The sequence below is a fragment of the Lutjanus erythropterus genome, chromosome 4 (genome assembly GCF_056507025.1).
Source record: "Lutjanus erythropterus isolate fLutEry1 chromosome 4, fLutEry1.hap2, whole genome shotgun sequence".
NCBI classification, from domain to species: Eukaryota; Metazoa; Chordata; class Actinopteri; order Lutjaniformes; family Lutjanidae; genus Lutjanus; species Lutjanus erythropterus.
Genome location: NC_139320.1, coordinates 12,887,464 through 12,911,883, shown reverse-complemented (window position 1 = coordinate 12,911,883; position 24,420 = coordinate 12,887,464). Strand labels below are relative to the sequence as shown.

The window sequence follows — 24,420 nt, the reverse complement described above, 5'->3', positions numbered from 1 at the left end:
AATACATAAATAAATATTTTGAGTAAGGACAAAAAACTAAAGGAGAATGAAAGAAACCAGTGTGACATCCATCTTAAATAAAGCAGTGTGGTGTTTTTCTTTCACCACAAAGAAGAAAAGGGACTAGAGTCCACTTCATAACATGTGGCTCTGATTTAAATGTAATAACAGTAATAAATAAGATGAATAACTCCTCACAGAGCTGGTCAAAGGTTTCATATCAATAACAGACTAAACAGATATCAGAGGAGGTGTCACTGAGAAACAAAGAAGAAGCCATGGAAAGAGCAGCCTGTTCTTTTCCTCTTCTTATCAACAAATCTGTTGTGTCATATGAAGATTTTTTTTTGCATCTCTGGCATGTTGGAAACAATTTAACAACATGCTATAACGGAAACAAAGAAAACCCAAACTAAATTGTTTGCATGTGTCAAAGTAGAGAGTTGTTTGGCTACTATCATTTATTTTGGACTGTATGTGGTACTGTTCACTTTACCAACCATTCACACAAACACACACACACACACACACACACACACACACACACACACACACACACACACACACACACACACACAAACACACACACACACACACGCTCAGGCTGGTACACATCTCATGCTTGTTCACAGGCTGCCATGAACCGTAGCTCAGAATGCTTAACCTTTGACATCCACCATCCGGCTCTGACAGCCCCCCTACACCTCTCCCTGCTGCCCTGATGATGACTTTCCAGCATGCCTTTAGTGTACACACACACACACACACACACACACACACACACACACACACACACACACACACACACACACACACACACAGTCAGTGCTCTGTGCCTCAGGGAGGTCAACAGGTGCCATCAGAAGTGCTGTCAGCCAGCTGTTTTGTAGGGGGCACCTTTGGTGTAATACTGTGTTTTGCCCAGCAGAGTGCAGTTACTTGTGTGTGTCTGTATGTGTGTGTGTGTATTGGAAAGAATTCTGCTTGCCCTTTGGCAATGTGTGTGTTCCTGATTCAGGAGTTTGTACATGTGTACATCTGTGAATATGTGTTTATGTTTCAGTCTGTCTCCACTCTGTGTGTGTGTGTGTGTGTGTGTGTGTGTGTGTGTGTGTGTGTGTGTGTACATGGGGAGGTATGTCAGGGACAAATCAGTGCAGAGCACATGTGGTCCGAGGAGGAAAGGAAAGGAAAGGAAATAAGGGAGTGAAAAGAAGGAAAGGAAACAAAAAACAAGAATAAAGATAAGACAATGAAAATGAAAGGAAATAAAGAAGAAGAAATAAAACAAAAGGAAATTAAATTATAGAAGGAAAAAGAAAAGAAAAAGGAAATTAACTGAAAGAAAATTAAAGGAGAGAAAATAAAATAAAATGAAATGAAGAGAATAAAATGAAAGGTAAATAAGGCATGTGAAAGTAAGACGAGGTTATGGTGTAATAAGACAAAAAATGGACAAAAGACAACAGAAAATTACAGGACAAGAGAATGGAAATTGGATGAGGCGAAGAAAGGATACAACATGGAAAGAAAGTGACAGAGGAGACAATTACAGATGAGAGGAAAAAACGTGCAGGGATAGAACAATGGAGGAAGAGAAACCAAAAGCGAAGGACTCAGTCGAGCCAATCTGGCTTGTCATCCCTCCGTAATCACAGCTCCATATGTGATAGACTGTGAGGAAAGAGAAACATGCAGGGAAAGAGCGAGAAAGAGACGAGTGGAAAAGGCAAATCTGAGGGACTCTAGATGAAAAATGAAGATATAAATGCAGGGAGGGATCATTAGGGGAAGCTGGTTAGCGTCAGCGTCCAAAACAAACCCACAGGCATTCCCTATTTAACCAACATCTTTTTTTTATTTTGTCTCCACACCATTCAATAAATACAAAATACAAACCAGCTTCATATTAATAAACAACAATGATAGAAAAATTCATAAAATATTACTTAATTCCAAACAGAAATAGGAACAACCAAAGCAGAGCAGATCAACAGGAGGTGAAGCCATGTTTGTTAAAATATTACACTGAAATTTCAACCAGCTGTTTCAGTTCCACAGCACTGATCCTGATACCGACATAATTGATGCTGAGTGGAGAAATAATTGTACAACAAATACAAGCTGCAGACTGGCTGAAGAGGCAGGGAACAACACTTTTTCCACGTTTCTTTTTGCAGTTTTTGATCCCTGCTTTGCCACCCAGGGAGTTTACTGTTTCAGTATTGCTGAATAGTCATATTCTTTACTGGTAAAAAGAAAAAATACACATCCAAATTCACAGACGTACTCATTCACACGAATTTAAGCAACACTTTCCTCTCTTTCCAGTGAGAGCACTGAGAGCTACAGTAGCTATGGCTGCACTTCAAAAAGAAGCTCTGTCGATGAAATACAACTTGCACAATCTGACCAAAGTCTGCCTTTCAAAACCAACAGAAAAAGAATCCCATTGAACGGCTGTGTTACATCTTTTGTCCTGTTGAGCAAAAAAAAAAAAAAAAGAAGAGAAATTCCAGCAAAAAGAGAACAGAAGGCACGCAGCAGAAGGCAGCAGGTTTATTAAGTCTGGTTGGTCCTCTTCATAGCTCCATCTCTTCACTTAACGAGTCTTTGGAAAAATTCTGTTCTCATTTTATTATTCCTCCCTCTCTGCTCGTCACTGTTCATTACAATCCTGAAGCTGATAAAAGGGTGGGTGTGAGGGTAGGCGGGGAGACCCAGTGTGCAGATCTGGGTTTGGGTCCATCAGGGTTCGGGATGGGATCAATGGGTAGAAGAGGGTTTGGTTTTGTTGTGTGGCCTCCAGCAAATCAGTGCCTCAAGGTTCGCCTTTTGTCTGGAGCTTTCAGCATCAGGTCATCTTCCTCTCTGGAGTCTGTAGTGAATAAAAACATCTATTTAGGACTGAAGTAATAGTTTTTTGTACTACATCTGATATGACTGATATGGCTACAGGCTTGATACTGATAGGCTGCGTTGCACCAACAAGGATCTATTTGAACTTATTTAACTTTTAAACTATCTTAAGAAAGATTATATATCAACCTTCTTTAAACATAAACATTTTTTTCTCAAAGAAGAAGAAATTAGAGTTTCTCTCATGGGTAGGCTAACAAGCTAGCAAACAATAAAACATTTTGTTAACTTTTTATCTAGCTAGCACACAATGTAACTTTTGTTACCCACTCCTTTATTCTTACTTCTCGATTGCGCTTTATTTATTTATTTTAATTTGGATAAGTAAGCACCTCCATATTGATAAAATTCTATTTAATTTTTTATGTTAATATCAATAAACTTGTATTTACTCTTAGCCTTTAATTGTGCGACAGAGCTCAGCTTAATTTTAAATCTGCATTTACTCATTTTAAACCCAATCTTGCTAAACTCTGATTCAAACTAATCTAGGATTAAATAAATCTTTGTTTGTGCCACCCATTCATATTGTCCCCATATTCAGTAGCTTCAAATAATATTTTTTTCATGTCAGAGTGGAAAAACCTCTGATGCAATCTTTTGAATTGTCACAAAACAGGAAAAGTATCCACAGAAAGCCAAACACATGCATTTTTAATCAGGTTAGCTAACTTTTGAAATGACTGTGTAAATGAAGGATATTTCGCTGCATATTTTACACAATGTCATGACATCACAGCCCAGGCAGGAACCTACATCGCGTCAGAGGTTAAGTTTGCTGCCTTTAAAATGTTCAGATATATCAGTCTAGTCCCTGCTGTGTATGTTATTTATTGCTCACCAAGGCATTCAGGACAGCACGCGCCCTCTCTGCGTGTGATGTTGGTGCAGGTCAGTACTGGACATTGCTTCCTCTGACACTTGGTCACACCATGCTGTGGGGAACGAGAGAGGAAGATGGAGAGCGGGTGAGAAGTGGGCAAAAATGTAGAGGCATTTTTTTCTCTTGTGTAACATTTCATAAGTTAACTTCAAATTGGCTTGACAATTAAATGGAAACATGGCCATTAAGAGTGACCCCTTTTACACACAGTCAATGGCCCATTGATCATATAAAAATATTGATTAAAGCAGCTTTAAACTTTAATTAGATTAAAAAACTTAATGATTTAATGCCCAAGTTCAACAAATCTGCTGAAGTACTGGCTTTAGATTGTCATTATCAGAGGACTTTCACTGCTAAAAGAATTTACTTTGAACTCTCTGTGAACTGTAATTCATCATTTTACCAGTGTAATGAAAAGATTATATTTTAATCCATTTTTAATGAGCTACCTTCAAGTCATTTTCATAACCAACAACTTGACTTATATTATAGTAAGATTTCAGCAAAGTAACAATATTAGCACTCTTTCTTGGCAGCCAGGATACTTACATCACACCAGCAATTAATACATTTCATCTCCCCCACCAGCGGCACCCAGGGGTGCCAGTTGTCACTGTTCTGGTAATAGTTCTTGCCAAATTTACAGTGCCTTGGGCCATCTGCCTGCATCATGTCACTGTGCTCCAGGCCTGCAGGAGTCCTGTCCTCCTCTGGACACTCCTTACAGCAGTCGGAGGGGTTACGTCTCACAGGATGACTGCAGGTCAACACGGGACACGTCACCTTCTCACAGTGTACCTCCCCTGAAGATCCCTGCAGATATAATGTATCATTAGCAGCACATTAGCAGAAATTCTTTTCCTTTTTTAAGCACAAAAAGCAGCTGACTTATTGCTTTTTTCCACATAAATTGTTGAAAAGTCTGAACATTCCCCAAGGTTGAGCTGATGAGAAATTTATTTATGCCTCAGTTTCTTTGGAGTCTAATACAAGATAAATGATCCATTAAGGGCTTTTGGGAAAGTAAATCCAGCCAGATGTGAGTGGGTTTATTGATGTATATTTACCTTGCAAGTGCAGACAGCACATTTAATGTAGCCAAAGGGAGGCACAAAGGGATGCCATGTGGTTCCTGGGGCGTGCATCTTCTGGTCTCCTTCAAAGTAACAACCTGACAGAAAGGAAAGAGGAAAAACAAGGTTACCGAGGACAGTCGGCAAGAGAATGCCTGAATGATTTCACTTTTAACTGTGAAACTGGTGGAAATTCAACGAAAGAAATAAAGCATAGAGAAATATAGACAGAAAAGACAATACGTGATGTAAAACCTTGAAAGAAAATCAAAGAGAATGAGAGGGAAGCTAAGTCAGAGACAGGAGAAGGAGTTCCTACCCTCAAGATGTTCATCCACCCTCTCTGGAGCTTTCATGTCCTTGGGCTCCTTCCTTTCTGAACAGGAAAAAGGAAATGGAGACATAAAAGCAGAATTAGTTTTCAAGTTTATGATTGGAGCGGGGAGCGCTTTGGGAATTCACCCAAGGAAAACAAAATCTGCACACAAACAAGGACTCAAAACAGCATAACCACTGTAAAAATATGATATCACATACATTTATGTATTTCATGTTCAGTACAACCAAAATCTCACCATCACAGACGGGGCAGCATTTTTCCTCAGGCTGAATGGTTCGTGAGCAGGTCAACACCGGACAGATGACTGGGTCACAGATCACAGTTTTCTTCTACAGAAACAAAAAAACAGAAACACGACGAGGAGTCAGTTTTATTTGTGACACAAGACGATATACAGTATGCACTTCCAACAGACTGTAAAAAATCTTCAAATTGTTTAAAGCCTGGAGAAATTTAGCTTGAAATAGCAAAATGCATGTATGATATCAAACAAAAGTCTGAGTGAAAATAAATGTTCATAACTATAAGAAAACTTTGTTCAATAGCTCATTTTGATTTTCGAACCATTTCTCACGACTACGTAGGCTGGCAGATCACACTTTGATTGACAGCTCCTCCGTCTTTGTACTGGATTTAATTGAATATAGGTCGAAATTATTTTATTTTTGATTTTATTTATATTTTACACAGAATCCCAATTTTTTGGAATCTGGTCGTAATTTTTAATACTTTTACACTTTCGATTATGTACACAAGACCCTAAATTACATTGTTAGAAGGCAATTGTGGAACATTTCACTGCCAAAACATGCCTCCTTGTTGATGAAACCATCAAAGAGCTCTTTTGACAAACACATTTAATTTCTGCCTTTGCGTTTGTTGTCTTTACCTGGCAGCTGCAGGAGAAACACTTGTCATAGTTGGGAGTCCAGCGGGAGCCATGAGCGTAGTACTGGTTCTCAAAGAAGCAAGTATGAGGGTCTTTCTTCAGCTCTTCGGGGTCCTTCACAAAGAGATCGTCAAACTCAGCTTCCTCCGCCATGTCGCCCCTGCTCCCAAACTCACAGTTGTTTGGCACGTGGACCTGGAGAGAGGGAAGTGTGTAGGAAGCAAAAAGAAGGGATAGATGGAGGTGGAGGGCATGGAAGAAAAACAAGGTAGATGAAGGGGTGGGTGAAATGTGTTGAGATAAAAGGGAGGAAATGAAAGAGAGGAAGAGAAAAGACAAAAAAGAAAGGGTGGTGAGGACATCAGAGAATTGTGGCCACACCTGAATCAGGGCTGGTGTCAGGCTGACTTGTTAATTGTTCCTAAATGGAGTGTTTCTGTGCTCTCGAGCAGATGGTCTGTTTATGTGCTGGACCTGTTTGCTATTAAAGCAGCTGAACCCTGCTGTGTGTGTGTGTGTGTGTGTGTGTGTGTGTGTGTGTGTCATCACTTTCCATGTTAGTACCTGGCAGCCTAAAACAACTCATCAACCACTACACCTGCAAACCTGCAAATAGGTTTGTGGACGACTGTGGTCTGCATCTGTGTGCGTCTCTGAGCCGCAATAAAACTTTTACTTTTCAACAAAGTCTCTCGGGGCAGACAGCACCTGCCAGTGAAAGTGTGTCTCTGTGTGGGCTAGTGAGCGCTAAGTGAGCAATCACACCGACACATAACCACTCAGGTGGTTAACAGAGGCCCCGAGGGCTTGACTACTTACTCGTCTTCGTCTTTCTATAATCTTATCACTTACACAACTTTGTCTATTTAATTTGTCAATGCTATGACTTTATTTTGCTATACTGATATTGTTGATATTGCAAAAGCTAAATCATACTAACTACTTACATGGTCCTTATTTCTTTGAGCTACTTTCTGACTAGTGTGGACATTTTAGGATTTTACATCTCAACAATTTTAAAATTTTAAAATATTTTCTGTTTCAGTGTAATAAGTCGCTGTTGGAAATGTCTAATATATCGAATGCCCTCAAAATAGTTTCTGTATCAGAATAAAATTAATTTTCAGAAGACAAACTCTGGGCACAAGCTGATCTAATCTCTCCTCGTTGGGCCTTGTTAAGCTGGTTGGCTAGCTTGAGCTGTTAGCATTTTATTATGTCACGGTGGTCTTGTAATAGTAAAACAGTTGTGTGGATAAGGTCTCTGTGCTGTGGCTGTAAAATGGTCGTGTCACGCTTGTACAAAGTTGGTGCCCTGGATGTATATACGGGATTTTGCTTTAAGACATTTCAATAAAGTTTTTGTTTTGACACGAAGCTGTGCAGTTCCAGCAAATGTATTGGTTCCAAATATTGGTTATCACTTTCCTTGATTACTGATAATTGGTACTGCATTGGCCCTGAAAACCCTAATAATAACCTGCTAATATTCATAATTTTTTGTCAAGCTAAAAACATCACTGTTGTCTCCTCAAAGTTTGTTTAAGGAACAGTGTCCGCAAACTATTTGGACCATTATATGAGACTAAAATCCTTCTCTAAAGAAACTAATGAAACTGTTTTAGGAAACTGGCAGCTCTCCAAGCCTGAGAGAAAATCATTGCCTCTTCTATCTGAGAGAGGGAACTGCTTCATATTGAACAGTGAATAAAAACAATCTGAACCACAAATGGATGTAAAGTTGTAGCATTTCTTGACGTACCCGTCCTCGTATCTCTCCTCGGGGGTTCATCTTGGTGCTGACCTGGATGAAGGCTGTTCCTTGGTCCAGGTGTTGTAGTAATTCAACACTGATGTCCTTTAACACTCCCTGAGCCTGGAGGAGAGGAGAGGAGAGGAGAGGAGAGGAGAGGAGAGGAGAGGAGAGGAGAGGAGAGGAGAGGAGAGGAGAGGAGAGGAGAGTGTGTTTGAGTACGTTTCTGAATGTGTATTTTTATGTTTCATTCATTTGTACAAGCATGTACACTGATGTACCTGAGAGCCGTAGAAACCAGTCAGCAGTCTCTTGTGAGTCGCACTGCTGTCATCTATTTCTCCGATCTCAGCCAGGCCGTGGAGGTGGGCGCTCACGGTGAGGTCGTCAGCCTTGCTGAGGCCCGCAACGACAATCTCGTAATGCAGGTGACACTGTTTGTCCACTGACACCCAGGCGTGGCCAGAGGCGCCGGTTCTTACAGATGGAGACACAAAGTGGCCGGCCAGAGGAATGGGCAATTCTGAAAGCGGGAGAAATTGTTAAATGAAGTGTGTATCCAGGACTTGAAAACAGTAGTTTTTTTTGTGTTCTATACAGTAAGACATTTAATATATTTCCATGTATCATGATTTGTATGACCCTCCTCCAATCACTGCCACCGATCGATCCGTACCATGTCTGGGTGCCTCCAGGCCGTTGTAGAGCAGGGCCTTGATCTGCCCCCTCAGTTCCCCCTCCTGATTGTGCGCCGTGGCCACATTGATGAATAACTCGTTCTGCAGCAGCATGTGGATGTGTCGAGCCTCCAGACGACTCCAGCTGCCCTGTGCCAGGCCTGTGGCCTTGTTGTACTCTGGTGTCAAGTCATACAGCACAGAGCGCTTGTTTCGCCGCCGTGGCTTCAACTCGATAGTGAGGCTGACAAAGTCACTGGTGAGGCCTGCAACCTGAATCTGGAGGAAGGGAATGAGGAAGAAAAGGTTAGAGACGCCCTCTGCTTATTGTTACTTTGTCTGAGCTTCACTGTGCAGAATGATGCAGTGATGAGTTTGACACTAGAGGGCTGTTTTCACATTTGTCTTGGGATGATGTGAAAACAAATCATATCAGACACATTATTATTCTATTTTTAAATGTCTTAAAACATTTCTAGAGGGTATCTTTAAAGGTGCAGTAAGCAATTCTGTAGAAAGACAGTTAATTATTGAGTCTCAGTCCCAGGACAGGACTCTAAACGATCGAGTGTCTCACAGACCTGTGGCTGGCCAAAACCACAATATTTTCTAAAGCCTGAGAAGATGCAGCAGCAGAAGCAGAGGAATAGTTTTCTCTCAGACCACTTGGATTAAAATATGCTTGAAGGTTTTAATGGAACTTTGAAATTAAAGCGTCTACTCCAGCTTTAATTAAAGGTTAGTTATTTGTGTTGCATTTTGGTTTGATCAGAGATCAGTTCCATTTGATGCCAATGAAAATGGAACTAATAAAGATTTAAATGTGCTCTGGCCTGCTTTGTTATTGCTTAGGCACTTAAATCCCTTTTTTTGTTAAGGAGAGTCAATAAAACTCATTTTGAGTAAGACTGGTGACATGCAGCTTTTTGGATGGAAGACTGGCTGATAGTTTTATGATTTCTTTCCATTCTGATCCAGTTTACACCATCACAAACATTTCAGCTTGGTCAACCTAGATGGGTTCACCACTATGCTACAACAGAAGAGTAAGTTGTGGCTTTGCAACCTTGATAAAAGTGCCCTTTATAGAGTAATGCAGTAATGACTAGACCTTTAGTGGGGGTGATGTTGAGGTCATGCATCCGTGGTGCAGTTTATAGCCTCAAATTAGGTTTTACCTCTGGTGATTACATTTACACTTTAAAATAGAGAAAAGCAGTTTCCATTTGTAAAGATTATCTTAATAAAAAAACTGTAAGTATCAAACTTCTTTTTGCAACAGAGCTTATTTTCTGTACTAATGCAAAATCCAATGGAAAAATCCCATTGGCTTTTTGTCAATGTCATCCCTGCAGCAGTCTGTAGTATTTCACTATAACCAAACATACCAACAAATAATAAAAGCACAACATACTGTATTAATTCTGTTTAACTGTGTAAAACCATGATTGTATCATGTACTCAAGGTGTCTGCAAGTTCAAGATGTTAATTTTAAGACTATTATAAATGCCATTTAAGACCTAGTCCATGTCCATACTGGTGAAAAAAAATACCCAGTGCACAGTTAAATGCACAGTTTGCATTAGTAGTTTTGTTTTGTAGTTGTGACAATGTGACCAATAAAAAAAAATTACATTTCATTCCACATTTAAAAGCAAGACTGTAGTTAATGCAGCTTTATAAAAGTCATGTTAACTTAATATTTCAATCAGTTTTTAAGACTTGTCTAAATAGTTTTTAAGATATTTAAAGGCCTAAAATTCTAATTGCTGGATTTTAGATTTTGTTAGGACCTGTAGAAACCTTACCCACTACATCCCCAGCTTAAAGTTATGATTAATCATAAAAAAGACAACTGCCTGTCTTGTAGTGGACAAATACATACCTGGTATTCCAGTGTGCCGTTATCATGGAGGTTGAAGACAGCAGATCCCACACCTCCTGTCTTCCCCGGAGTCAATGCATCACCGCTGGACATCACACTCTGAATAGCTGTGCCAGACAAAGACAGATTCATATCAAAAATCCATTTTAGAGCACTTTCCTGCACAAATGACTTATCTGAAACCATCACTTTTCCCCTCGGAGTTTCCCTCCCTTAAACCATCGTAGAGCTTGACAGCATGCAAGATGAGGCAATGATTTCTGTCATGTTCAAATTTGCTGGTTTCATGAAAGAGGGAGAAGAAGGGGGCTGCATTACATTCCCTCACGTTCTGCAACCGCACACACATAATGTCATCCCTTCACCCAGAAAGAGTCATTGAGGGGACAGATTCAATTGAACCGCTAATCAGGAGGTGTGTCTGCTCGTGTAATTGTGTGCTTGACCGGGGGCCAAAAACATATATGTTGTTGCACTGTCTGGCACACACACACACACACACACACACACACACACACTCACGCACACACACTCACAAAAACCCACCCAAGGTTAAGCCTTCGAATGAGGTAACGCTTGTTGAATGCAGCAGGCTTAGAAAGATTGAGCTGAGAGGACAGGAGGGAATGAGTAACAGAGAAGGATGAGAAAAGTGCAGGGAAATGACAGAAAAAAGCCAGAGAGGAGGAATGACGGCAAAGACGGGACATGAAGGGGAGACTGGAAGAGTGAGAGAAGGAGAGTGGGAAAGAGAAGGGGGAGAGAGGAGAATTCTTCACACATAACGTCAAGCTGTTAATCACAGCACTGGAACACCAGCATGGAGAGTCATGTCCAGCAGACTGTGACCTTGGCAGCACCACTGCCTGCATGTTGGTGTGTGAAACTTAAAAAAAAAAATGTATTTGTGTCTGTTTGTGTGCATGATTTGTCTATGTTAGAGCCTTTCAAAGTGTTTCAATGTGCCGGACACGTTGATGTAGGATGATCATGTTCAAGTATGCCTACCATGAAAAGACCATGTGCGCAGGCTTTAATGATTTCAGTCGATTGGGCTGTCCACAACATTCCTAAAACCTCTGTCTCTCTTTCTTTGTGTCTCTCACAAACACACACAGACAGACATGCATACACAGTCCTGGTGGGCCACCAAGTCCCACAGAAGGTCTGTAAACATGGTTTTCCCCCAGTGATAAGACTTGAAAGGATGGAGACAGAAAGAGAACAAGTATTTATAGAGGAGGATGACAAAAACAGCCACAGATGGATGAACACAAAGCAGCTACAACAGAAAACACATTCCCAGCAACCCCTGTGTTTGTTTGCTTTGCAATGTTTCACCTCGCTGGATTAATGTGAGGAGAGACATGTCACTTGTGTAAAGGTGTTTGACTGTGGGGGACACTTACTGTCACAAGATTTCCTGCCGGTGATGAAGCCAGAGATTTGCCGGGGATCCTGACCCTCAGTCGCCACGGCGATCTCCAGCTGACCACGGGATAACCAAAACAGTTCGCGGCTGTTGAGGTCCGTCAGCACCTCCGCGAAGTCTGGATCCTGCACAGATTGAAACAGTTAGCTTGAGGCTAAGTTGCTATATGTGGGTCAAAAAATGGGTAAACATGAAACCATATTCCCTTGTAAACAAATAGAACAATAAACAACAGAGCCCCATAAATACTGTTTTTTGGGACATTAGGGAGTAAAAGAATTCGAACATCGATTTTTTTTTCTCTATGTGTTTTTAAATTTATATTTATTTAGATTTATCAAAAATACAAGTGCAACAGTATACAGTTTATATCAACATATAAGCCAATAATGATATAGACTGTTATAGCTGTGATAGGCCAGTATAGATATGTATTTGGCTGTCTGTTTATTTTGGAATACCAAAATCTTGTTGACATGATGTTAGTACAACACTGACGGGTTACCAGAGCAACTAAACCCCAATTTCTTCAGACTAAAGACAGATTGGTGACATGTTTCCAACTCAAACGAACGTATCCCTTCAGTTTACACTAAAAAAAGATGAGATGAGCACTGAGAGCACAACAGATCCCCCTGGGCAGTAAAATCTCCTCAAGATCAGATTAATCCAGTAATCACAAAGGCACCACAAAGTCAGAAGCCATTAAGGACATAAACTGTTATGCTGCTCAAAAACACATGATTTTAAGTCACCACGCTCAGAAGGGCACACTTAAACCCGGGGCAAAAAATGTGGCTCACATTGCCTTAACACGTTTCAGATTGAGTGAAGTTTAATTTCGAGCAGGCAGACTGCTGGACCCCGACAAAGCAGAGGAGGGGGGGGGGGGTCAGTCAGGACGCTGAGAAATGTGGGATTAATAGGACAGATGTACGAGCGTGTTGAAGAAATGTTACTTTTATGACCTCGGGGCCTCGGTTCAATATAAATATACATGTACCATAAATCCACACAGCGAGGAGCCAAAACAGAGTGGGAACGGAGACAGGGCTGGACACAGGGAAGGTGACTTATGTTGGGGAAATTGAATGGATAGCATAATGAGAGGGAAGTAGGGTGCAAAAGGATATACTAGGGGTGTTGTATAAATCAGGCAGAGCAATAACACTGTCAGGATTACTGGTGCAATAAAAAATGACTTCACACTTATAAAAATTAGATGTGTTTGTATGTGTGTATGTAGAGATTAATAAAGGTAGGTATCCTGTTAAGCTCAGAATGATGTCCACTGTGTTGTTTATATACTAGTCAGTTAGACTTAAAATGAGTCAGCGGTTTGGGTTTCAGCGTCTAGCTTGAGGACACTTTGCGGGGTCATGTGGCAGTCGCCGAGCTCAAACGTTTCACATATTTTTCACGGACGGTCTCTCTCACCGCTAGGCTCGAAAGAGGCGCATCGGCCCTTCACGCAATTCCTGGCAGAATTCAAAACAGACCCGCCTTTCATCACTCCTCTTCCTCCCTCCATCCATCTCAGCCCACAGACCACTAACCACTGACATGTGTGAGGAGTGTGTACGCAGTCCATCCCCTGTCCCTCCCCTCTTCTCCTCTGTTGTCTCTCATCCCTCGCTCACATCTGTCTCCTGCGAGACCTCTTCTCTCACACTTTCTCTCCTCTCTTGTTTTCCCCCTAACTCTTCCTCCCCATCTATTTTTCTTGTCACGTCTCAGGGTAGTTAGCTGTGATCAGAGTGGCGGCGGCAACAACAGCGTTAGGATGTGGTGACCGAACCACATCCGTCTCTCTGAGAGGAGGAGTGGGGAGCGAGAGTCTGAGTGTGTTGCTGTGTCATATGTTCCTAACCAACAACCGCCAGTCACCCATTAATTCATCTTCTGCCTTAGATAGCACTTTTCCCCAAAAACTCCTACTTATTTCAAACTGAACGTTGTTTGTTTTTGATTGATTGCTTTTCCAAAAGAGTGCCTTGGAATTTTTTGTGATTTTTGTTCCCACAAATTATTTGGAAAAGCAATCAATCAAAAATAATTTGTATAATTTATTGGAACAAAAATCACAAAATCCTCAAAGGGACTCACTTTTAAAACAATTAGAATTTATTGTCATGGCATGGTCATGTTAGACCTTAAAACAAAGACGTTTCAGCATCAAAATGATTTGACTCCCACTTTGTTTGTTTTAAGGTCTACCATGGCAATAAATGCATTTTAATTAATTTAAAGGAGAGAGCAGTGTTGTTGTTGTTTTGTTATTCAAAAAACATATATATATAAAAGTAATCAAAATAGGTTTTTTGTGATTTTTGTGTACATATATATCCTTATACAAAGAGCATCTCAAATAAACTCAACTTGAGTCTAGGAAATAATTTTTATTTGTGGGAAACATTCAATATTTCTACTTTTTAAACAGTTTTCAAAAACATTTTGTGCAAAATTCTGTCTGTCAACAGCTTTTACTGATTTTACCTTGAAAGTCCTGTGCTAAACCGTTATTACTCACGTGAGAGGTGATGTTGGCTCGGATCTCTCGCAGGACGTGTTGGTGGTACACAAGCTGGACTCGGATGGGCACCACGAGGGGCTCTGAGGAGAGGGAGAAAGAGACAGATTTCTCATTAATGTCTGACATAAATGTCAACAGCGGTCTCCAGATTTAGGAAGACTGAAAAACTGAGATGAAATTGGTAACAGAGCTCCCAGTTGAGGATTTTAGAGGTTTTGTTGGATGGATCTTTCTGCAAAGACTACATTTTCTCCACGTCTCTTCCTTCTTTTTCTTGCGTCTCACCTTTGTCTTTGTGTTTGATGAGGCCTTGCAGGATGAGGATGAAGTGGAGGTTGTTCTCTGTGTCACTCAGCGTCAACATGGCGATGCCCCCCATTCCTGAATTCTCCTCCTCCGATGTCAGCGTCGAACTGAACGTCTCTGTACACAAGACACATGCACATTACCATACTGAGTGTCTGCAATCTCTTACAGGACTTCTATACAAATACTTCCCTATAAACAAAGTCCACATTTTGGAGCGACATTAATCCACACGGGGCTTTTTAAGATTACATGAGAGCGTATACAATTCCTCTGCTTTATAAATATTGAGTTTATTGTATACTCCAACAAAAAGACAAAAGCATGCACATGTCTAGAGGAAAAATAATGACCCATCAGAATGCTATAATATCCCACATGCAAATGTACCAGCAAACAGCGCCCTGTGTTTGATGATCTTCCCCTCCACTTCTTCTTGTCTGCTTGTCGATGTTGTCATGCTGATGCGCATCTGCTCAGACTGCAGCTGTCGCATGAGAGGCTTGGCCAGGTTCTTCCACACTCCACAGATCTACACAAACACACACACGGGCAGGTAGGTTACAGTATTGTCGCAGTGAAGATGGATATCAAACCACACTCAACCTATAATTTCCAAATATTTTCATAAAAAAGCACACAGACAACACATGCACATCTGCTGAATACATAAAACCATGTGACTGTACTCTCAGGCCTCGGCTGCAAACCTTCAACATAAAACCACGACGTCTCCCTGGGAGCAGAGGGAAGAAATGTGGCAGTGTGCCGGCACCTCATAACTTTCAGTTCAGGGGTAATCTCCATTTTAATTAGCGATATACTCTCTGTCCCCCTGCTAAGCAGTGATGTAACATGTGAAAAATTCTCTCTCCAAAAGTTTTGGTCCAGTAAACCCACCCCCCCCCTCTTCCTTTTTTGCACTGGAGTGTTTTCTCTAAGGTCCTCTGGTGCTTGACACTGACATTTATCTAAGAATAATAATAGGCCAATTTCTGGGACCTGTATTTAGGGGGCTCCTGCCTCGCTGAACAGAGAGTTCGAGTGTTCGGCTCTGAAAAGGAATGAGGAGATGTGTGTATCTTGGCAGGAAATGATGTGTAGTGATCGAGCCAGCGAGCTGAGGGAGTATGTGGACATGCACGCATGGGTACTACTGTTACACAAACATATCAGTTTACTGATTTATCAGGATAATATCGGCCTTTTACTAAACTCAGTCTAGTACACCTTTGACCTGATGGTGGTTTCTCCCTGATGTGTGAGTGTGTGTTGATGTTTACTGCAATCAGGCTGTGTTTGTGATGTTTAGAAAGAGCCAATGAAGCAGAGAGGAAGTGTCACTGTGTGTGTGTATGTTTGTCTGTTTACTGTTTATTATAGCAGAATGAGTTATGGGAGAAAAAGTCAGAGTTTGAGCACAAAGTCAAGGAGAGCATTCATTTCTCTCTTTCTCAGGAAACACACGTGCACATAATGGAAACAACACTGAAGCAAGCAACACAAGCAAGAGGAGATGATTTTGTATTTATGTGATGTCTTACCATGTCAGACTGTCCCCTGGGGACTCTGTACTCAAAAGCAGTGGTCCCATCTGAATCCATGAAGGTTATTTTAGTTGGACGGTCCATCCTGAAAAGGAAGACAGAGGCATTAAATGGACAGACATTTAATATATACGGATATTATACACCATATTTTCATTTACATAGCTTTTACTACTCCTTAAAGCTGACTGCTGCAACAAAGTTGTGGCTGAAAAAACAGACAGATTGTGACGTATTTTATATTTCCTACTCTAAACATTTCAAGTTTGTTTGGGATATAGAGGAGAAGAGTTGGAAAAGAGAAAACGAATGAGCAGTGATGCTATGGAGGCTAATCAGAAAATGAAGACAGCTCAACCTTCAGAAGGACCTGGATCTTTTAGTCCCAGGAACTATTTTCCGAGGAACTAAAAGGTTCCTACACCCCATTGTTGTTGCGTTTTCTGATAAGCCTTGGCCAGCTACAAATGTTCAGTACAGCAGGCCTCACCCTCATAGTTCCTATACTTTTTTAAAGCAGGGACTTTTGTGGGTGTAAAATAATGTTCCCAGAACTTAAATTAGACCCTTGCAGCTGTGACACACTCTGTGTTTTACCTCTGGTATGTGATGGAGAAGGTCAGGCTCGTTCTGGTCAGAGAGAGGCGAGCTCTGGCAACACCACTGGAGCTGGGCAGCCATGAGTCCGTCAGCCCTGTCAACACGGCTACAAAGTCTGCAGAAGCAAAGAGGGTCAGATAGGTACTTAGAAACTTAGAAACAAATGCCATGATGAGCATCCGTTTGTAATACTTTTATTATCCTTATGCCTTGTTCTGTACGTGCATATCTGCATGGATTTGTAAATGATTCATCAATGTGAGTCCAGCATGAATGTGCTCAGAGTGAGTGTTCAAGTTTTATTAGTTATTTGTAGATATTTATTTGAAACTAACATATAGTAGTCTGCTATCTTTCAATGTAAGTGTGTTGGTGGTCTGCATCTGTCTGCGGGTGCTCTGACTCACCCGTGCGGCTCTCCCCGGCGCCCACCTCCTCAGAGCTCAGGTAGGATCGGTCGTTGTAAGATTTGTGGAGGTCATCCTCCTTCTCTTTGCCCTTCTCATGGAAATACTCAAAGCTGTCTAGCACAGAGTCTGTCTGTTTCTTGTCATCTGCACCTGTAGAAGGGAAAAAAAACACAGTTACAGAAAAGGGATACTTGCAGACCACCTGTAGGACTTATAAGTACAAGTACTGAAAGGTACTGTAGCAGGATTTATATACTGTAGAGCTGTATAGAGTTATGTTATACAGTTAGATGTATGTACACAGTTTGCTGGTCTAAATCAGAGGTTTTCAAAGTGGGAGGCAGGTCTCCCCAGGAGACTCCAAATATTTTCAGGGGAGGCTCAGTGAATTGAAGGCATAAAACAAAAGTGAAAGCAAACAAATATAAAAACAACAGCTACAGATTTCTTTAATAAGAAGTTATGTATCTACTTCATTGGAAAGCTGCAATAAACGATAATGTTTTATGCCCCGATTTAAATGACTGAAAGAACATCACACAAAATAGCCTAAATGTTTGCGATGGTTAACAAGATAAAGTACTGGAGAATCGTACTGCTTTCAATCAGAAAGTAATAAAAGCTTTTGGACAGACACTTTTTATTTGATGTTGTCTGAAGTTATTGAAAACAGCAATATTAGGCTATCACGGCTCAAATGTTGAGTGACTTGACATCAAATAATCATAATTCCATTGACATCCAGGATTTGAGTAAAATTTAGCAAGTAAATGTTTTACAAGCTTCGACTGAGAGGAGGCCCACAGTCACAGACTGTAAAGATGCATCGTCATAAATCAATTTAATTAGAAACAAACCAGAAACAATGATAGATTTTATTATCTGTATATTTCCTGATAGGACTATTAGTGGTAGCAGCATTCTGGTTTCTAATAAAGACATTTAAGTGTCTGCCTTTCATTGTTCAGAAAGATAAACCAAGTCAACCAGAGCAATTCAAAACACATTCTGCTACATCGTTCTCAAAGTCTGGAGCACAGATGAGACTAAACCCTCGACCGTCCTCTTTTCTTCATTTCACTGCCGTGTTCTGAGTATGAATAAGGACTGTGAATAGATTAATAATAATGATAATATCAGATTTTTTTTTACATTTTCTTTACTCCTTTGTAAAAGTAATCTGAATATCTTTGGGTTGTGGTCAAAACAAGACATTTGAGGATGTCATCTTGGGCTCTGGGAAACACCGATCAACATTTTTCACCGTTTTCTGTTGACCAAGCAACTAATTGATTACTCAAGAAATTAATTGACAATGAAAATAAAAAATAATAATTAGTTGCAGTCCTTGTGTGGACATGAGCAGCCACAGAGAAACTGTAACAAATGCAGACCGTAGGAATTACAGTAGACAGAGTCCTGCTCTCAGAGCAGGAATGGGAAGAGGGAACAACTTGGAGAACATCAGACTGTACTGCAGCACATTTTCTCTGTTGTCCTCACTTCTGTCTCCCTCAGCCAGGGGTAACTAACCAGCTGAGGAGCTTTAGGAGAATTGGGAGTGACACTGGCGTGCGATCCCAACAATGACCTGCTGTTCCACACAAACTGCTGTGCATCTTGATGTAATGTGTAGACCTCACTGCTTTGCACTCAGACACACACAAACACATACAGTGACACATGCAGCAGTGCTCATTCAGCCACACACAGCCCCACTGACAGAAACACACACACACACACCGGCTCTTAGTCACCTAAACTTTATTTCTCCAAGGCAGTTTTCTGAGGAGATCGGCAGGACTGTCTGCTTTCTTTCTTGGTGTCTGATTCACACACATGCACGCACACACCACCCACCAATCGCAAATCTCATCATTCTTCTCTCACTGCCTCACTCCTCTGCTCCACTGGGCACGCTCAGTGGCTTCTGGGTAGTGTCACTCTCACTTCTCCCCACTTATACTGTATCCTCAGGTGCACCACATTACACACACGCGCACACACACAAACACACACACACCATTTTCCATCACTTACACAAACATACTAGCTGCTTTGGTGCCAAAGCTAAGACAAACACACTCAACCTTTTCCTTAAAACTTGACCACAACACACACACACACATTCCTAGGCCAATTTTTTGACACACACACACAGCACAGTGTTGTCCACACAGCGCTTTACCTTTACTTTCCATTCCATTACCAGACACACAGCGTAGAAAAACACCCAATCTGCTGAATAACAGCGTGGCATGAAGACCCACCCTGTGTGAGTGTCTGAGTGTGTGAGTGTGTGCAGGGGAGCTCTAATTCTTTAATAAGGTGGAATTGTGTGCGCAGTGGTGTGTGCACAAGTGGCAATGTGTGAACGAGGCTAAATTGATGGGTGGTACTTCCAGTTGCGGCTGGTTAGAGAAAATGTCTATTTGACGCAGCTGAATGGAAAATCAATTGACCCGCTCATTGGATCTAACAGCTGTTATGAAGACTAACTAGTTCACCTGGAGGGGAGAGAAAAACAAAAAGGAAATTGTGCAATGCGGGAAAGACAGAGACAGAGAGAGTAGGAGGGGAGGAGGGAAAAAAGAAAATAGATGGAACAAAGAATCACCAAAAACTCTGGAAAAGAAGCCAATGAGGGCAACATCTAAAAGTGGTTAATTTTCCAATAAAGATATTGAAGCAATTCAAAGGAATAATTGGGACGACTTGAAGCGGGGTTGTATGTGATACTTACACATAGTCAGTGTATTACCTACAGTAGATGTTGGTCAACACAGCCCCGGTTTGAAGAAGCAGAGAAGAGTACCAGCACGAAAGCTAAGTAATGTTCTGCTGTTCAGTATCAGTCTGAGTATATGCTGTATTTAGAATATTTTCACCAAACCTTGCTGTCAGACAGCCTTTTCTGTCAGGAAAACTGCAGTTATTTCACCTCACAGAACACAGGAATTGCAGATCAACCTTGTTAGTTTGTTTGTGTTATCGTCTAATTTCAGTGTTTCAAATGGTTAGTTTGGATTCACCAAAGTCACAATATCACAAACAAGCTAACAGATTGAGGTATCTATTGCAGCAACTCCTGTGTTCTGTGAGGTAAAATTACTGATTTCACCAATGGAGTCTGGTTAAATGAGAGAGAGTGATATTTGGCATATTTCCTGTTAGAAAAGGCTGTCTGGCAACAAGGTAAACAGGTACAAATATTCTAAATGTAGCACACACTTAGACTGCTATTCATTTTTTCAGATGGTCCCTTTTTTGTGGATATACTTGTTTCTCTGCAGTACATTGCTTGGCTTCTATGCTGGTACTCATCTCTGCTTCTCCAAACTGGTGCTGTGCCAACTGCCATCTCCTGTAAGAAATAATCTGACTATGGATAAGTACTTCATACAAGCCGACTTCCCAAATATCTAAATTATCCCTTTAAGCTCTGCTTGCCAGTTTTATCAGCTGACTGTTTCATGCATTTAGAACAGCTATAAATAAGATCATAAGCTGAAAAAAAAGACATCTGAAAACGTTATCGAGCAGCAGGTGGTCAGATTGGGTGAGCAGATGATTACCTTTAGGGCAGGTTTTACAGCAGTGCCCTGGGAGCAGGACAGGTTCATCACAGTCCACCTCTGGACAGTCCTGTTTGATATTCTTACAGTTCACTTTCCCAAACACCTTGCCACGACGGCTCTTTTGCTGCCAAAGGGAAACCAGAGAAACAGACACGTCAGAGAGTCCCTCATCAAATCTCATCTGAAAACACACAGGGAAGCATTCTGCCTCTCTGAGGCAACAGTTGATTGCAAATTCATCTGGAGTTAGAGCTGCTTCAACCTGATAGAGAAGTCACAGAGAAACAAAACTTACAGGCTCGCAGTAGCACTGGACACAGTGCATGACACCGAAGGGCTCCCCCAGATCTGGGTGCCATGTGTCCTCCAGAGAGTAGAATCGGCCTCCAAATGAGCATCCTGTAACACAAACATGGCTGATTATACATGTGGGCTGTTCACAAGGTCAAACATCGGATAGCTATGATCACAATTCTTTGGCTCTTTCCAAACCCGAGGCAATCTCGATGTGAAACTAAATAAAATTATCTGATTATATCTGAGGTTTGTCCTTTTAAAGTGTGCGAGCATGGATTATGTGGAGCACACAAGAATTTAGCTGACTTAAATAAAGATCTTGATATTTAAGAGCAAGACAAAGTGCAACTGCAAGGCTTTTATATGAAGTGTCAGACATGCAGGATGACAAACTACATTGTAGACTGAGCCATTGTACCCATTTTCAGATTTAACAACAAATAAATCTTGCATAGCTCACTGCCCAGGCATGTTGGAGACGACTGAAACTCCCTGAATGCCTCATGAGTTTTGGGACTGAACCTTGCATCCTGTCCCATCTAAATGATCCATGAGTATGAGGCATTGGAGAATTTTCAATTTTCCACCAAAAGATTATCAGAGATTCCCAGAAATATACACAATGTAGGCCAGAGTCATTTAATAAATGTTGAAGTCATACCGTAAAAGCTATTTGATAATAAGTACGGTAAGCAATAGAGGGCAAGTGCATCCAGTTTACAAGAAATCCACTCTGTGTATTTTTAAGAATTTTAGTTTTGTTTTAGCTCTATACTTCTGTATATCAGAACTGAAATGAAACACTGAAAAACTGAGAAAACTAATGATTTCACAGTTTTAAACTATAGAAAGTGTTGCTGACCTATAACCTTAAGTTGTTTTTAGATAAACTTGAATCTTAGAGTTTCAAGAACCCCTAAAAAATTTTATTTGATTTTTTTCACAGTGAGCTGTGAACCAGATTTGTCATTACTTGGAAAAGTAAATTATTTCAACAAGATAAGAAGTTGTCAAAACTTTTTTTTTCTTTTTTAGTTTATTTGACCTGAAATGTATTTCTTTTGAATCACTACAAAATTACCTCAACTTGCTTTTTCAAATTCAGTCAACTTAACATTTTAAGGCAGCCCAGACACGAACTTGTTGAACCATGTAGAGACTGACAGATAAAAACGGATACAGTTCCTTATCCCATGTGCATGTGAACACCCTTAAAGCTGAAAGCCAGGCACATCACAGTCATTGTTTCACTTGAAAGCCAGTGTGCTGCTGGAGAAGAGCCATAACTATACAAAACACATCACTGTTCTAATATATAGGGACTTCACTGTGTATTGATGTTACAGGAGACAAAAATAGCTTTTAGCGTTATTATTACTATACTACAATCATAATTGAGTGTTAGTCACGCTGTGTTACTACAGGAATATTACAGGGATCTTTGGTTAGGATAAGTGCCCTGTGAGCAGTGTGTGTGGCTCGCTGTGTACACACACACACACACACACACACACACACTAAACGTGATGTCACCCCTCGCCAGCTTCACTCGATCTGATGCCTTTGCCTTGTTCGCTGCTACCAACCTGGTTCACATTATTCTTTCATTAAAGTGACTACACACTTAAAACAGTCCAGTCCGGTTACAGGGAGCCAAGCTGTGAGCCGCTCGCTGAGCCTGCCACTTCTGTCTCTGCTGAAATAAATCATCTCAGAGGAGCCAATGCTTGTAATGGAAAGTCGATTGATTACAGTTTCCAACATAGAATTACACGTTAAAAGGCGGTGGTTAACGTGGAGTTCCCACAGTTTTTGAACTCCAGAGTAGTTACCTTGTAAAAACCGCAATGGGCTTTGTACGTAGGGGCTTTCACACATGAATCAGATGGCATTCACTGCGGTTATGACTCAGATGTTTGCCCCTAGTTTACACTTGAAGCAACCCAGGCATTAGGGAACATTTCAAGGCAATATGGAAATTTGTGAAAATTGGGTATGTAATTTTAGTGGGAGAACTTCAGAAGACAGTTCTTTTAACTCAACTTTAAATGTAAATGTTAAATGTGATTTAAACAGTAGCCAGACGGGCCATTTGGCCACTCACTGGGCTGAACTCAAGTCATAACCTGGCTATGCAGCACAACAATCCAAACTTCATGAAAAAAAATTACAGTTAAAGTTTTCGTGTTTTTTTCAGCGAAACATATGCACATATAATTCTTATACAACAACTGGTAATAGTAATAGTGTACTAGTTGCAATTCGGCATAATTGTGATATCATGTTACAATACTTATTTTAAAAATAATCGGGACTTTAAATCGTTAGTTAGTGCTCGCTGCTGCCCTCCGTCGGCGTGTGTTCAGTCGAAACCATAAGGAAAAACACGGGTTGAAGTTTGAAATTGTTCATGAAGTGAATACATCTTGCTATTGACTGTTAGCCGAACTGACGACTGGTTCCTCTTAATTCATTTAAAATGTATAGTCAATTTGAGGTCACAGAGTCTAATATGCACAGAACTGGTCTCCTTAAAAATGGCACATTTTGAACCAAGTTTTGCCTCTCTCTTGTGCTGGTTTTGTGGACTATGCCTCACACAATGAAACTGGATATAGCCAAACTACAGGAGAAAAAGCTGTACTGACTTTACAATGTTTCTTTTTTTCTTACCTGACAAGCCTTTGGACGGCAGCGGCTCTCTCTCGGACTGGATGGGCAGAGCAGGAGACTTGAGCCGCGAGGCAGCTCCGGTGTGCAGCCACGCACAGCTCAGCACGCACAGCAAGGACCGGAGCATCCCAAAGCTCCCTCTCGTCTCTCCACAAAGTACGTCCCGCAAACTTCCGCTACTTTAATAAGCCACTGTCGACTTAAAGCGACTAATTGCACGCCCTAACAAAAACTGTAGGTGTCCTCCTTACATCCAAGTGTCCGCTGTCAGTAGTTTGAAAGAGTGTCCTGTTTTAAATCATCCGAGTTTGAGTCGGGCAGAGGTTTTCCGAAGACAGCAGCACATTAGCCAACTGTACCGTATGTCTTTCCTCAGTACCAACAGCCTCCTCAGAGTCCCGTCCCTTTCTGTTTTATAGCCTGCTTCCCTGACAGCTTGGAGCAGCCACCGGCCCGCAAAGAGGAGGGGGAGAGAGATGATGGGTGGGATGGGTGATGGGTGGAGGTGCGGTTGGATGATGGAAAGGGAAATTGACGCCCCTATCAATTCATTAAAGCTTAAGATATGGAAAGTAACCGTGGTCTGATCCATGTTGTACCAAAACTTCCATAACACTGGGT

General features: G+C 41.1%; 1 protein-coding gene across 1 annotated transcript; it reads right to left on the bottom strand.

Moving 5' to 3' along the window:
* Nucleotides 1-1,838: 1,838 nt before the first annotated feature.
* Nucleotides 1,839-24,204, bottom strand: chrd (chordin). Its single transcript, XM_084717002.1, has 21 exons — nucleotides 23,800-24,204; nucleotides 21,125-21,228; nucleotides 20,827-20,953; nucleotides 17,249-17,401; nucleotides 16,839-16,956; nucleotides 16,239-16,326; nucleotides 15,085-15,226; nucleotides 14,674-14,811; nucleotides 14,386-14,468; nucleotides 11,833-11,980; nucleotides 10,424-10,530; nucleotides 8,537-8,816; nucleotides 8,142-8,383; nucleotides 7,870-7,983; nucleotides 6,108-6,302; nucleotides 5,454-5,547; nucleotides 5,198-5,254; nucleotides 4,873-4,976; nucleotides 4,355-4,618; nucleotides 3,761-3,854; nucleotides 1,839-2,878 (listed from the first exon to the last, which is right to left on the bottom strand). The coding sequence occupies exons 1-21, from the start codon at nucleotides 23,924-23,926 to the stop codon at nucleotides 2,814-2,816; spliced, it is 2,844 nt and encodes a 947-aa protein (XP_084573128.1). The 5' UTR covers nucleotides 23,927-24,204; the 3' UTR covers nucleotides 1,839-2,813.
* Nucleotides 24,205-24,420: the final 216 nt, after the last annotated feature.

What these genes read in the sequence shown, in the direction of transcription:
- chrd (XM_084717002.1), bottom strand. Translation starts at nt 23,926, where the DNA reads ATGCTCCGGTCCTTGCTGTGCGTGCTGAGCTGTGCGTGGCTGCACACC. An exon ending in CCAGGGGACAGTCTGACATG is followed by an intron (nt 15,227 to 16,238) that starts GTAAGACATCAC and finishes GTGTTTGTGTAG; the next exon opens with ATCTGTGGAGTGTGGAAGAA. An exon ending in GTTTCTCCTGCAGCTGCCAG is followed by an intron (nt 5,548 to 6,107) that starts GTAAAGACAACA and finishes TTGTTTCTGTAG; the next exon opens with AAGAAAACTGTGATCTGTGA.